The sequence below is a fragment of the Balaenoptera physalus genome, assembly GCF_965194825.1.
Source record: "Balaenoptera physalus genome assembly, chromosome: 1".
Lineage (NCBI taxonomy): Eukaryota > Metazoa > Chordata > Mammalia > Artiodactyla > Balaenopteridae > Balaenoptera > Balaenoptera physalus.
The window spans coordinates 15971376-15983419 of record NC_138882.1 but is presented as its reverse complement, the minus strand read 5'-3'; the positions used below and the strand labels follow the sequence as shown (position 1 = coordinate 15983419).

At 34.1% G+C, this 12044-nt stretch overlaps 1 protein-coding gene across 2 annotated transcripts in view; it reads left to right on the top strand.

Annotated features, from left to right (window-relative positions):
* Window positions 1-12044, top strand: part of USH2A (usherin) — a 794931-nt gene that overhangs the window by 197413 nt on the left and 585474 nt on the right. For both annotated transcript variants that reach the window (XM_082428283.1, XM_082428282.1), the window contains exon 14: window positions 3018-3181. In XM_082428283.1, the coding sequence (XP_082284409.1) occupies window positions 3018-3181 (164 nt within the window). The remainder of the gene's footprint in view (window positions 1-3017; window positions 3182-12044) is intronic.

Here is a 12044-nt window from a genome sequence, read left to right as displayed (position 1 = left end):
CAGGATTCCTTCTTACTACTTCTTTCCCTCTCCCCATGCTTTTCCACCAGAGTAGGTAGTCGGTCCTTTTCTGTGTTCCCAAAGAGTCTGTACACATCTTTATTAATGCTCTTTCCATGTTTTCATTTCTCACTAGACTGAGGGCTCCTTGAAGACAGGGACAATTCTATCTTATTCATCCTTATATGCTCAATGCCTAGTCCTGTCCTGGGCCATCATTAGCCCTCAGTGAATGTTATTTATGTCGGTCAATATCTTTAACTCAATTTGATGTTACCCATGAGTTGAGGCTCCAGACAGAAGAGAGGTGTCCAAAGAGAAACGTCAGTAAAGTTATCTGTATCCTGGACTGTATCCATGGGCATCCTATTGTGGTAGCTCTTCCTCACATGATGAAGTTTCTGACAACGGGATGCACTATTGAAACTCACTCCCTTCATTCATAGTGATGTTTCCGCAATAGTAATAAGTAGGATAACTCTTTCTCTTACTGTTTGCACAACTGGAAGAAGCTCTCTGGAAAGGAAAATATATGAGATTTGTGATTTAAGAGACAGAAGCTAATTAACTTCTTTCCTATTCTATCCAGTAAACACTAAGTTATGTAAGGGCCCAAACAGAACTTTAATGGTAACCATAATGAACTGGTCAATAAACATCACAAATTGTTTATCTATATAAATCTTGACAGATTACTCTTTATGAAATCCATTTAGCAAGTGAGGTTTTCCCATAAGGATGAAAAATGAAGATTTTAAACAGATTGCGGGAGAAGCCCTAGCTGTACCAGGAGAGTCAGTGTAATAAAGGTTTCTTTATATTAATATTACAAAAACCATTTATCCTCACAAAATCAATATCACAATTCATCTTAGTTTGGTGTTTCTCTTTCTAAGCGTAAAATGTCTTTTCCTTCATTATGTATAATTTTGTTTTAATAAACGTGAAATGTATTTCATTTAGGAGGTGCTCTTGAGGAAGGATAACTTATAAAATGACATCAAACTTGTAGCTTATCTGCTAAAGAGTCTTGGAAATGTTTAAAATTATATTTGAATGGCTGAGAAATTTACAGGAATCATTTTACTTAAACCTTAATTACAAAATTATCCCCAGCGTCCTTTAGGCTAGAAACAAACTATAATATTCAGAAAAGTCTCCTATGAACTTCATCCAGGTAAAAATCTCTCTTACTGAAGTCAAGCCATTATAAGAAGTCAGAGAAGTTGCATATAACAATGGCTCGGATAAGAAGACTATGAAATCAGGAAGAGTCACATTTAGTTACTCAAAACACTGCATGCTTTCCTAAGAACTGGTTTATTTATTCCGTTTGGATTTGGAACTTAATATCCCATGTATATTGACAGAGCTGCCTTGGAGTTAAGCATGTAGCAGTTAACGTGAAGAAAATAGATCTCCATCAAGGAAAGGAATTATGTTATACACTGGAAACTATTACTCTAAATGTACTGTATGTAAAATAAATGTGATTGTCTCATGAGTGAATGGTAATAAGAGTTGAAATACTCGAGAGACACTTATTCATGAGTGGTGCAGTGATATATATATGCATTGAGAGAAGCTTGTCTCTTATTGCTTATGCTTACCAATATTACATTAAAAGCCGACGAACAATATGCTCTAAGTAATAGCATATAATGAAGTTAGGAGCAAATTAAATATTTTGTTGCTTCTGTAATTCCATTTTAATTTCCATGCATAATTTTCTTCAGATCTAATACTTAAACACCTAAACAAAATATCTATTTGAGATGGAGTTCTGCTGCAGTGTCTATACATAAAGGATACAGTATAGTTGTTTGGAGGGAAACACGTCCTTTTATCATGACATAAAAAGGGCAAACTACAGTAGAGTGGGTTTCAAGACAAACTGTACTTTACTTATTCCCAAAGTGATATTAGTCCGTAAAACAAATTTGCAACCTATTTAGCAGCTTTAGCTTTTATCGGCTTTTCTAAGGGTCTTGAATGATTACGCAGGAGATCACACCATAAAAGTGGCAGTGAGATGAAGTAACTCCATCCATCCAGCATCTTTATTAGAAAATACAGGGGAAGCCATACTTTTGTTTTCGATGCACCCTATGGAAAGTCTCTGTTTAAAGGTGCTAGGCTTCTTACGTGTGCTGTTTTGCTTCTCTAAGGCTTCATGGTGCCAAAATTGCTTATCCTAATCTGTGACATTGACATGGAGTGAGTGTTTGAATAATTCATTCTGAGGAAACAGGTTTTAGTTTCTACCATGGCAGAATGCCAAAACAGTGATTTTTACAATCAACTTTGGGTCCAGGAAATCTAAGTCAGAATGAAGTTTCTTCATTATATCAGTAGTATCTTTTCATAGATCAGAATAATGCTCTATTCTTTAATCATTTTGGGTGAATAAGTTTAGTGCGTAAAATAAAAAGTGAAACCTAACATACATTAAAGCATCAACAGTATTTGAACATATCTTCCTCAAGCTGTTTCCTTAGCAAAATGTAGTCTTTAGAAAACTATATCATTTTTACTCTTTATAAAACCATAGGATTACAAGATTTTTAGGGGGAGCAATAATTATCATACCCAGTTTTGTATTTCACAACTTAAAAGATACTTGAAGAGATAATTTTATGGGTATCTCATCTTAATTTTTAGCTGTCAGGAGAACTGCTTTTGTGAGGATGGAAAGTTTCCAGTGTTCTTAATTGAGCAACTAGTGTGGGAAATAAACCATAAGCTGTATCATGGCATATAAAAAAGCGATATAACACTTTCTTGGCATTAATTAATGTACAAAGAGATGGCTTCATAGAGATTTTATCGTGAGTGGCATTCTGATAAAGGTGTTTTTTCTGTTTTGTTGTATTTTGTGTTTTTTAGCTCAGGAATCCTTTTCAGGATACTGGCTAAAACAGACTATTTTATTCCACAATGTTATTGATAGGTGTAACTTACACTGTGAATTACTAATCGAAACGTTATTCTCTTTGATGGTTTGTTTGTCTTTTCAGATGCCAGCCTTGCAGTTGTCATCTCTCAGGAGCCTTGAATGAAACCTGTCACTCAGTCACTGGTCAGTGTTTCTGTAAACGATTCGTCACTGGCTCCAAGTGTGATACTTGTGTTCCCAGTGCAAGCCATTTGGATATCAACAGTCCATTGGGCTGCAGCAAAAGTAAGTGAACTCCGGCCCAATACTGGTATAGGAGGCAACATCATGCAGGGCACTGTCTCCTTAATTTCTCTCTCCACCGAGAACTCATCAGAAAGGCTTAGGTACAATGTGGAGAATTTAAGTGAGAAATGGGAAAAAAAAAAATTACACTAAATGAAATTTGGGTTCTTTCCCTTGATTGGATCATTGAACATGGTTATATGATTATCTTAGCAGTGGGAAATTTACAATAGTTTGTTGCAGTGGTATCACTAGCAAGGTGACCAAAGTCCTGGTTTATCCCAGACTAAGGGTTTTTCCAGAATGTGGGACTTTTCAGTGTAAAATTTAGGACAACATTGGTTAAACCAAAATGAGTGGTCGCCTCACCACATAAGAACATTTCCAGGTAATTTCTATAGCAAATGGAAGATTTATACTTATTTATTGTGGGATTGATGTCCTTCCAAACCCCCCCCCCCCCGCCAATTATCTGGACACTGTGCTACTATTAGTTGTTTATTGATATTGTAGCAGTTATTATCATTATTTATCACCGCATATTACTCCTGTATTTGATATTCCTGTCTTTCTACTTTAAGTTGCATTAGTTATTTCAACACCTCTCACATTTTTAACTCTTGGAAGCCAAAGGTTACCTCCTAGTGTCTTTTGACTTCTCAACACTATTCTCCAGGGCCTTGAATTGACTTCTCAAGGTCACCTGCAGTCCTACAATTTCATAACATATTGATGATTTCTTTGTATTTACTTCAAGATCATCTATCCTTACCTTTTCCAAAATTCCCAAGAAATGCCTGCTAAGAACATGTGGTAAGGAGCCCTCTATAATATATTGTACAATGTGTTTCCTCCTTGAGGTGTCCTGAGATTGTCATGAGTCACAATGTTAGGAAATGCCACAAGTCTGGACAAATCATCATAAACAAGTATGCCTGGAGCAGTGCTATCTATATTTAAGGAAGAGAGAGAAGTAATAAAATATTGGGGTCCACAGCAACTGTACTAGTTTTGCAAGTAGTGGAAAGCAAGATGTAGCTAATGATTAACAAGACATATTCAGCTTTTGTACCTGTGTGTTTTATCTTCAGTATCCTGTGTTTCACTGGTCTCTCTGGATTTTAGTAAAAGTAAAATTGTAGGTACTTATGCTACTCTTGGGAAAGGACGATCACAATTGACTTTGTGTATAAATACAGTCTAAACACCAATCTGGATTCATTGAACATTTAATTAATATTTGTTGTTCACTGATCAGCTATATAATTGATTGATTTTGTGTGCAACAGAAATTCCAGCATAGTTCTTTGGATGTCAGTTGTAGATCATCGTTTATAATAGAATTGTGACAGCTTTACATACCACATATGGAATCTTAGAGTTTTTTTATTGGTTCTGCCACTAATGCTGTACGAAAATATTGGCTTCTGCTCCATTTTTTGCTACTTGTTCTTGCACCTGAGACACAGTCTAGGAATTACACCTCAGGCAAAAGTGGATGGTCTGGTCACTGGAAACCTGGCCTACATTTCTTAGTAGTGGTAGCTGTTTACTTTTATGTTAAGATTTTTCTTCTCTGGGCTAAATATTTTTGGTCTGTCCCACTGGTTTCAATTCTTAATAGTTAAAAAACCTTGCATATTTATAATTATTCTTTTCTAGATATGTTCCTTTTGACTTTCTGTCTCTTTAAACTTGTGATCCTTAGTATTGAGCATATTTCCTCCAGCGACTTGTGGTGGTGTTTTTGCTGCTGTTGTTTTAGGTTGGGGTTTCACCACGTTTGCAAAACAAAGTCAGAAGCTTAGCATTAACAGAGGTAATTCATCTTAAAAATTAGATAGGATTCCTGCCTTTAAAGGAACTCAAAACACAGTCAGCAAGAGTGATGGACACAATGAGAATAGAAGGAAGTGAAAGAGAGGCGCAAGAAAGTGCCAATTGTGGGATGAGTGTGAAGAGAGCTTCTTTCTGTCCTGTTCCAGCTTGGTTTTCATGTGGTCCTTGCTTTTTAATCCCAGCAACAGCTAGAACAACCAGCTTCACAAAGACAGGATGCTATTGAAAGGAACGTAGTGCTATCTATTGTTGAAACCGTGAACTACCTCGGGCACATAGTTTTCTCTGTGTCCTGCTGATGTCAAGAATGTGTTTTCCTTGAAAAGTATCATGTTTCACGGTGCCCTTCTGTACAGTTTGGGAACCATGAGATTATAGTTATTATCATTTCTACTTCCTTAGCCACTGAAAAAAGTTTAGCAATACCATCTGTGATTGGTTGTTTTCTTTCTTTTTCTTTTTCTTTTTTGCACAGGGAGTGGAGGCGGGAATCCTAGGATATAATTTCCAAAGTGCAGGAGAATTGAATTAAAATAGAGTAGTTAGACCTTCTCTCATAATATGCTTCCTTATTACGTGATTTAGTTCTTTCCTATGAATAATTATTTTATGCTTTTAAAATGATAGTCATTCTCTTTGATGTGGAGAGAAACAGAACGTGTATTATAGAGTTCTGCTTTCTGCATGCTTTCCTACTGAATGACATTCTACTTTGCCCTAAACTTCTGCTTCTGAACTGAACTAAACAAACAAGTAAACTGTATATATATATTCATAGCTCATTTGTGCTTAAATCTTTTTGATAATCAAATCACTTTTATGTTTATCCTTGGTTATTTATCCATCTTTTTATCATTCACATTTTTTATCTCTACTTTTCAGAGAGGATCTCATATCTCTCCTTTAAAAATATTTTTACTGTGATGAAATATACATAACATATAATTTACCATATTAACCACTTTTAAATGTACAGTTCAGTTCAGTGATATTAAATACTTTCATAATGCTGTGCAGCCATCACTACCATCCATCTCCGTAACTCTCTTCTTCTTGTGAATCTGAAACTCTATACCCATGAAACAATAATCCCCCTTCCCCACATTTTCCCCTAGCTCCTGGCAACCATAATTTTACTTTCTGTCTCTATGATTTTTAACAGTCTAAGGTACCTCATATAAGGAAAATCATAAAGTATTCACCTTTTTGTTACGGGCTTATTTCGCTTAGCATATGTCTTCCAGGTTTATCCATATTTTAACATATGTCAGAATTTCCTTCTTTTTAAAGCTGAGCTATATCCCATTACATGTATATACCACCTTTTGCTTATCCATTCATCTGTCGATAGACACGTAGGTTGCTTCCATGCTTTAGCTTTTGTGAATAATGCTGCTATGAATGTGGGTGTACAGAGATCTCTTCAAGATTCTGCTTTCAAGTCTATTGGGTATATACTCAGAAGTGGAATTGCGGGATCTTATGGTAATTCTATTTTTATTTTTTTGAGGAACTGCCATACTATTCTCTACAGCAGCTTTACCATTTTACATTCTCACCAACAGTGCACAAGGGTTCTGTTTTCTTTACCATTGCCAACATTATTTTTTTTTGTTTATTTATAGTAGCCCTCCTAATGTGTGTAAGATGGTATCTCATTGTAGTTTTGATGTGCGTTTTCCCAATGATTAGTGATATTGAGCATCTTTTCATGTGCTTATTGGTTATTTGTATATCTTCTTTGGAGAAATATCTATTCAAGTCATTTTCCCATTTTTTAATTGAATTTTTTTGTTGTTGCGTTTTAGGAGTTACATATGTATTCTGGATATTTATTCCTCACCAGGTATATGATTTGCAAATATTTTCTTTAATTCTATGGGTCACCTTTTTAATCTGTTGATAGTGTCTTTGGTGAACAAATATTTAAATTTTTGATGAAGTCCAATTTGTCTATTTTTTCTTTTGTTACTTGTGCTTTTGATATCATATGCAAGAAATCATTGCCAAACCCAACGTCGTGAAGCTTTTGCCCTGAGTTGTTTTCTAAGAATTTTATAGTTTTAGGTCTTACATTTAGATTTTTGATCTATTTTGAGTTAATTTTTGTAAATGGTGTTAGATAAGGGTCAACTTCACTCTTTTGCATGTGAATATCCAGTTTTCCAAGCACTGTTTGTTGAAAAGACTCTACTTCACCTATTGAATGGTCTTGGCTTCCTTATTGAAAATCATTTGACCATATATGCGAGTGTTTATTTCTGGACTCTCTAGTCTATTCCATTGGTTTATATGTCTGTCTTTATGCCAGGACTACAAAGCTACTGTAGCTTTGTAGTATGTTTTGAAATCAGAAGGTGTATGTCTTCCGGCTTTGTTCTTTTTCAAGATTGTTTTGGCTATTTTGGGGTCCTTTAAGATTACATACGAATTTTAGGGTAAGTTTCCTGTGTCTACAAAAAAAAGTCATTGAAATTTTGACAAGGATTCCATTAAATCTTTAGATTTCTTTGGGTAGTATTGACATTTAACAATATTAAATCTTCTAATCCATGAACAGGGGATGTGTTTCCATTTATTTATGTCACCTTTATTTCTTTCAGAAAAGTTTTATAGTTTTCAGTGTACAAATCTTTCACTTCCTTGGTTAATTTAATTCCTAGGTATCCTTTTCATGCTATTGTAAATAATTGTTTTCATAATTTCCTTTCCAGATTGTTCATTGTTAATATATAGAAATGCAACTAATTTTTGTTTGTTGACTTTGTATAATGCTACATTGCTGAATTCATTTATTAGTTCTAATGATTTTGTGTGTGTGTGTGTGTGTGTGTGTAATCTTTAGGGTTTTCTACATAACAGATCATATTATCTGTGAACAAAGATAATTTTACTTTTTCCTTTTCTGTTTGGATGCCTTTTATTTCTCTTTCATGCCTAATTTCTGGCTAGAACTTCCAGTACTATGTTGAGTTGAAATGGTGACAGCAGGAGTCCTTGCCTTGTTCCTGATCCTAGAGAAAAGGCTTTCGGTCTTCCACAATTCAGTGTGATGTTTGCTGTAGGTTTCTCATACATGGATTTTATTATTTTGTTGTAGTTTCCTTCTTCCAGTTCATTTATTTTTTTATTTTGAAAGGATGTTGAATTTTATCATATTGTTTCTCTGTGTCACTTGGGGTCATCATGTGGTTTCATTTTTCTTCAACCTCTTAATATGGTGTATTTCTTTGATCAATTTATGTCTGTTGAAACATCTTTGCAATCCAGGAATAAGCCCCCCTTACTCATGGTGTATAATCCTTTCATTGTGTTGCTGAATTTGGTTTGCTAGTACTTTGTTGAGGATATTTGCATCAGTTCATAAGGGATATTGTTCTGTAGTTTTCTTTTCTTGTAATGTCTTTATCTGGCTTTTATATCAGGGTAATGCTGGCCTCATAAAATGAGTTAGGAAGTGTTCCCTCCTTTTCAAATTTTTGGAAAAATTTGAGAATAATTGGTATGAGTTCTTATTTTGTTTGATAGAATTCACCAGTTAATTCATCAAGTCTAGGGCTTTTCTTTGTTGCAAGATGTTGATTACTGATCCAATCTCTTTACTAATACAGTTCTATTCAGATGCTTTATTTCTTTGTGATTTAGTCTTGGTAAGTTTTGTCTTTCTAGGAATTTGTCCATTTCATCGAGGTTATCCAGTTTGTTGATGTACAACATTAATAAAAGTATTTAATATCACTACACTGCACATTTTAAAATGGTTAATTTGGTAAATTTTATGCTTTATATATTTTACCACAATAAGATTAATTTAAGGAGAGCTATAAGAGCCTCTCTGATAATTAGAGATAACAAATGTGAATGACAAAAAGATAGGTAAATAACCAAGAACGAACATAAAATTGAGTAGAGTGTCAAGAAGATTTAAACACAAATGAGCTATGAATATATATATTCAGGTCACCCTGAAGGACTCCCTTGTGTGTTTCTTGCAGAGCATGTCTAGTAGTAACAAACTCCCTCAGCTTTGTTTATCTGGGAATGTCTAATTTCTCCCTCACTCTTGAGGAATAGTTTTGCTGAGTGTAGAATTCTCAGTTGGCAGGGTTTTTTTTTTTCCTTTCTTTCTTTCTTTTTTTTCATTTAGCACTTTGAATATATTAACCTACTGCTTTCTGGCCTCCAGAGTTTCTGATGAAAACTCTGCTAAGTATCTTAATGAGTATCCCTTGAATGTAGCAAGTCACTTCTGTCTTGCTTCTTTCAAAATTCCCTCTTTATCTTTGGCCTTTGAAAATTTGATTATAATGTGTCTTGGTGTTAGATTTTTTAAGTGTATTGGAGCTCATTGAGCTTCTTGGATTTTATATGCATATCTTCATTAAATTTAGGAAGCCTTCAGGTATTATTTTTTCAAATATTCTCTCTGCCTCTTTTTCTCTTTCTTCTTCTCCTGAGACTTCTACAATGCATGTTTTTCCATTTGATGGTGTCCCACAGGTCCCTTAGGTTCTGCTCATTTTTCTTCAATTTATTTTCATTCTATTCCTCAGAATCAATGATTTCTATTTTTCTGTCTTCAAGTTCACTGATTCTCTCTTCTTGATCAAATCTGCCTTTGAATCCCTCTAGTGAATTTTTAATTTAATTATTGTAATTGTCAGCTCCAGAATTTCTTTTTGAATTCTTTTTGTTTTCTATTTCTTTATGATATTTACATTTTGTTTATACATCATTTTTTAACTTTCTCAACATCTTCCTTTAGTTTTTGAGTATCTTTAAGATAGTTGTTTTAAAGTCTCTGTCCAGTAGGTCTGCCATCAAGTCTTTTGTAGGGACAGTTTCTGTTTGTTTATTTTTTTCTCTTGAATGAGCCATAATTTCCTGTTTCTTTGTGTGCCTTGTATTTTCTTTGTTGAAAACTTCAAATTTGAATCTAACTCTAGAAATCAGCTTCTCCCACGTTCGCAAGGTTTGCTGTTTGCTGTTATTGTTTTGGCTGTTATTTTTATTTTTTATTGTTTTAGGCTCTTTCTGTATCAAGGATCAGTCTGAGGTATAAACTTTTGGTCTTCTCAGATCTTTTCTGCACCTGCACCTTTTCCTTGACATACATGGTCATTTTCTGATTTTCCTTGTATATGTTGTTGATTTTGAATGTCCTAGTCGTTACTGTCTTCCTCCAGAAAAGGGGAAAAAGAAAAATAAAGATAACAAAGAGTGCTGACTTTTTAAATTCTTCTTAGAGTCACTTTAACCTCTGGGGTAGGAGTACTTGCAGCAGTGAGGATGGTTCAACCTTTGCCACCCTCATTTTTTGTCTGCAACTCTGTGATAAGAAGAATTGATCAACAATCAGAGCACATATTCCCAATATTTGGACAAAAGGGTCTTTTTTGCCCACCCTGGTTCCTGCAAACTGTGTGCAAGCTGTTACAGAAACATGTACACAGCTGCCTGCCATGGAGCTGGAGATGGAAGATGGGTAGCTGCTACTGTGCTAAGAGCTGAAACTGATCAAAATTAACTGCAATTTACCATTTGAGCCTTACCCTGGAGGTTGCAAGGAGTCAATAGATTCCAGAGTTCTAAACTAGTTATATTAGACAGATTCTGTCAGTGCAATTGTTGTCTAGGTGGGGAAACAGCTTCCTGCTGTTCCTTATCCTGCCATTTTCCCTGAATTCTATATAGCTTTTCTTTTATTAACAGCTTTATTGAAGTATAATTTATATAGCATAAATTTAACGAGTTTAAATATACAGTTTGTTGGATTTCAGTAAATTTAGTATTGTGCAAACATAACTATAATCCAGTTGTAGAATACTTCTATCATTTCAAAAAAGTTCCCTTTTACCCATTCTCAGTCAATTTCCACTTCCATTTATAGCCTCAAGTAACTAGTTATCTAGTTCTTGACACAATAATTTTGCCTATCTGAGAAATTTTATATAAATGAAATCATACAATATTTAGGTTTTTTCATCTGGATCCTCTCTCTTAGAACTGTTGTTTTGAGATTCATCCATGTTGTTATTTTTCTCAGTAGTTTATTCCTTTTAATTGCTGAGTAAGATACCATTTACTACATTTTGTTTATCCATTGATAAGTTGTTGGACATATAGACTGTTTCCAGTGTTTATCCATTATGAATAATGCTATCATGAACACATGGGTACAAGTCTTTGTATGGACATATGTTTTTATGTCTCTTAGGTATATCTAAGAGTGTAGCAAGTATATAGTGAGTGTGTTTTGAACTTTTCCAGAAACTTTCAAACTTTTTACCCTCATGGCTATACTATTACATTTCTACCAACAATTTTTGGGAGATCCAGTTTCTCTATGACCTTATTGGCATTGACCATATATTATTATAGTCATTTTATGTGTGTGTAGTATCTCATTGTAGTTTGTAATTTGCATTTTTTGAATGACTAATGCTTTTGAGCACCTTTTCATATTTTTATTTACCATTGTTGTGTTTTCTTTGGCAAAGTGTCTTTCACACATTTTGCCCATGTTTTAATTGAGTTGCTTATCTTCTTACTGAGTTAAAGAATTCTTTATATACTTGAGATACAATTTGTAAATATTTCCTTCCATTTTGTGGATTATTTAAAAAATTTTCTTAATGGTATTCTTTAAAATCCAAGAGCTTTTAATTTTGATGAAGTGTAAGTTACAAAAGTTAATTTTTTTGGATCATATGTTTTTGCATGCTATCTAAGAAATTTTTGCTTGACCCAATGTAGCAAAGATTTTTTTCCTATGTTATCATCTGAAAGTTTTGTATTTTTAGCTTTTACATTAGGTCTATAAAACATTTTGAATTAATTTTGTGTATGGTGTGATGAAAGCATCTGTGTTCTTTATTTCATTTTTTTTTTGACACATGGATAGTCAAATGTTCCTGTAACATATTTTTGAAATGATTATCCTTTCCCTATTAAGCTGCCCAGGTGTCTAGGCAAAAAACCAACTGACCCCATGGCTAACATTATACTCATTGTTGAAATACTA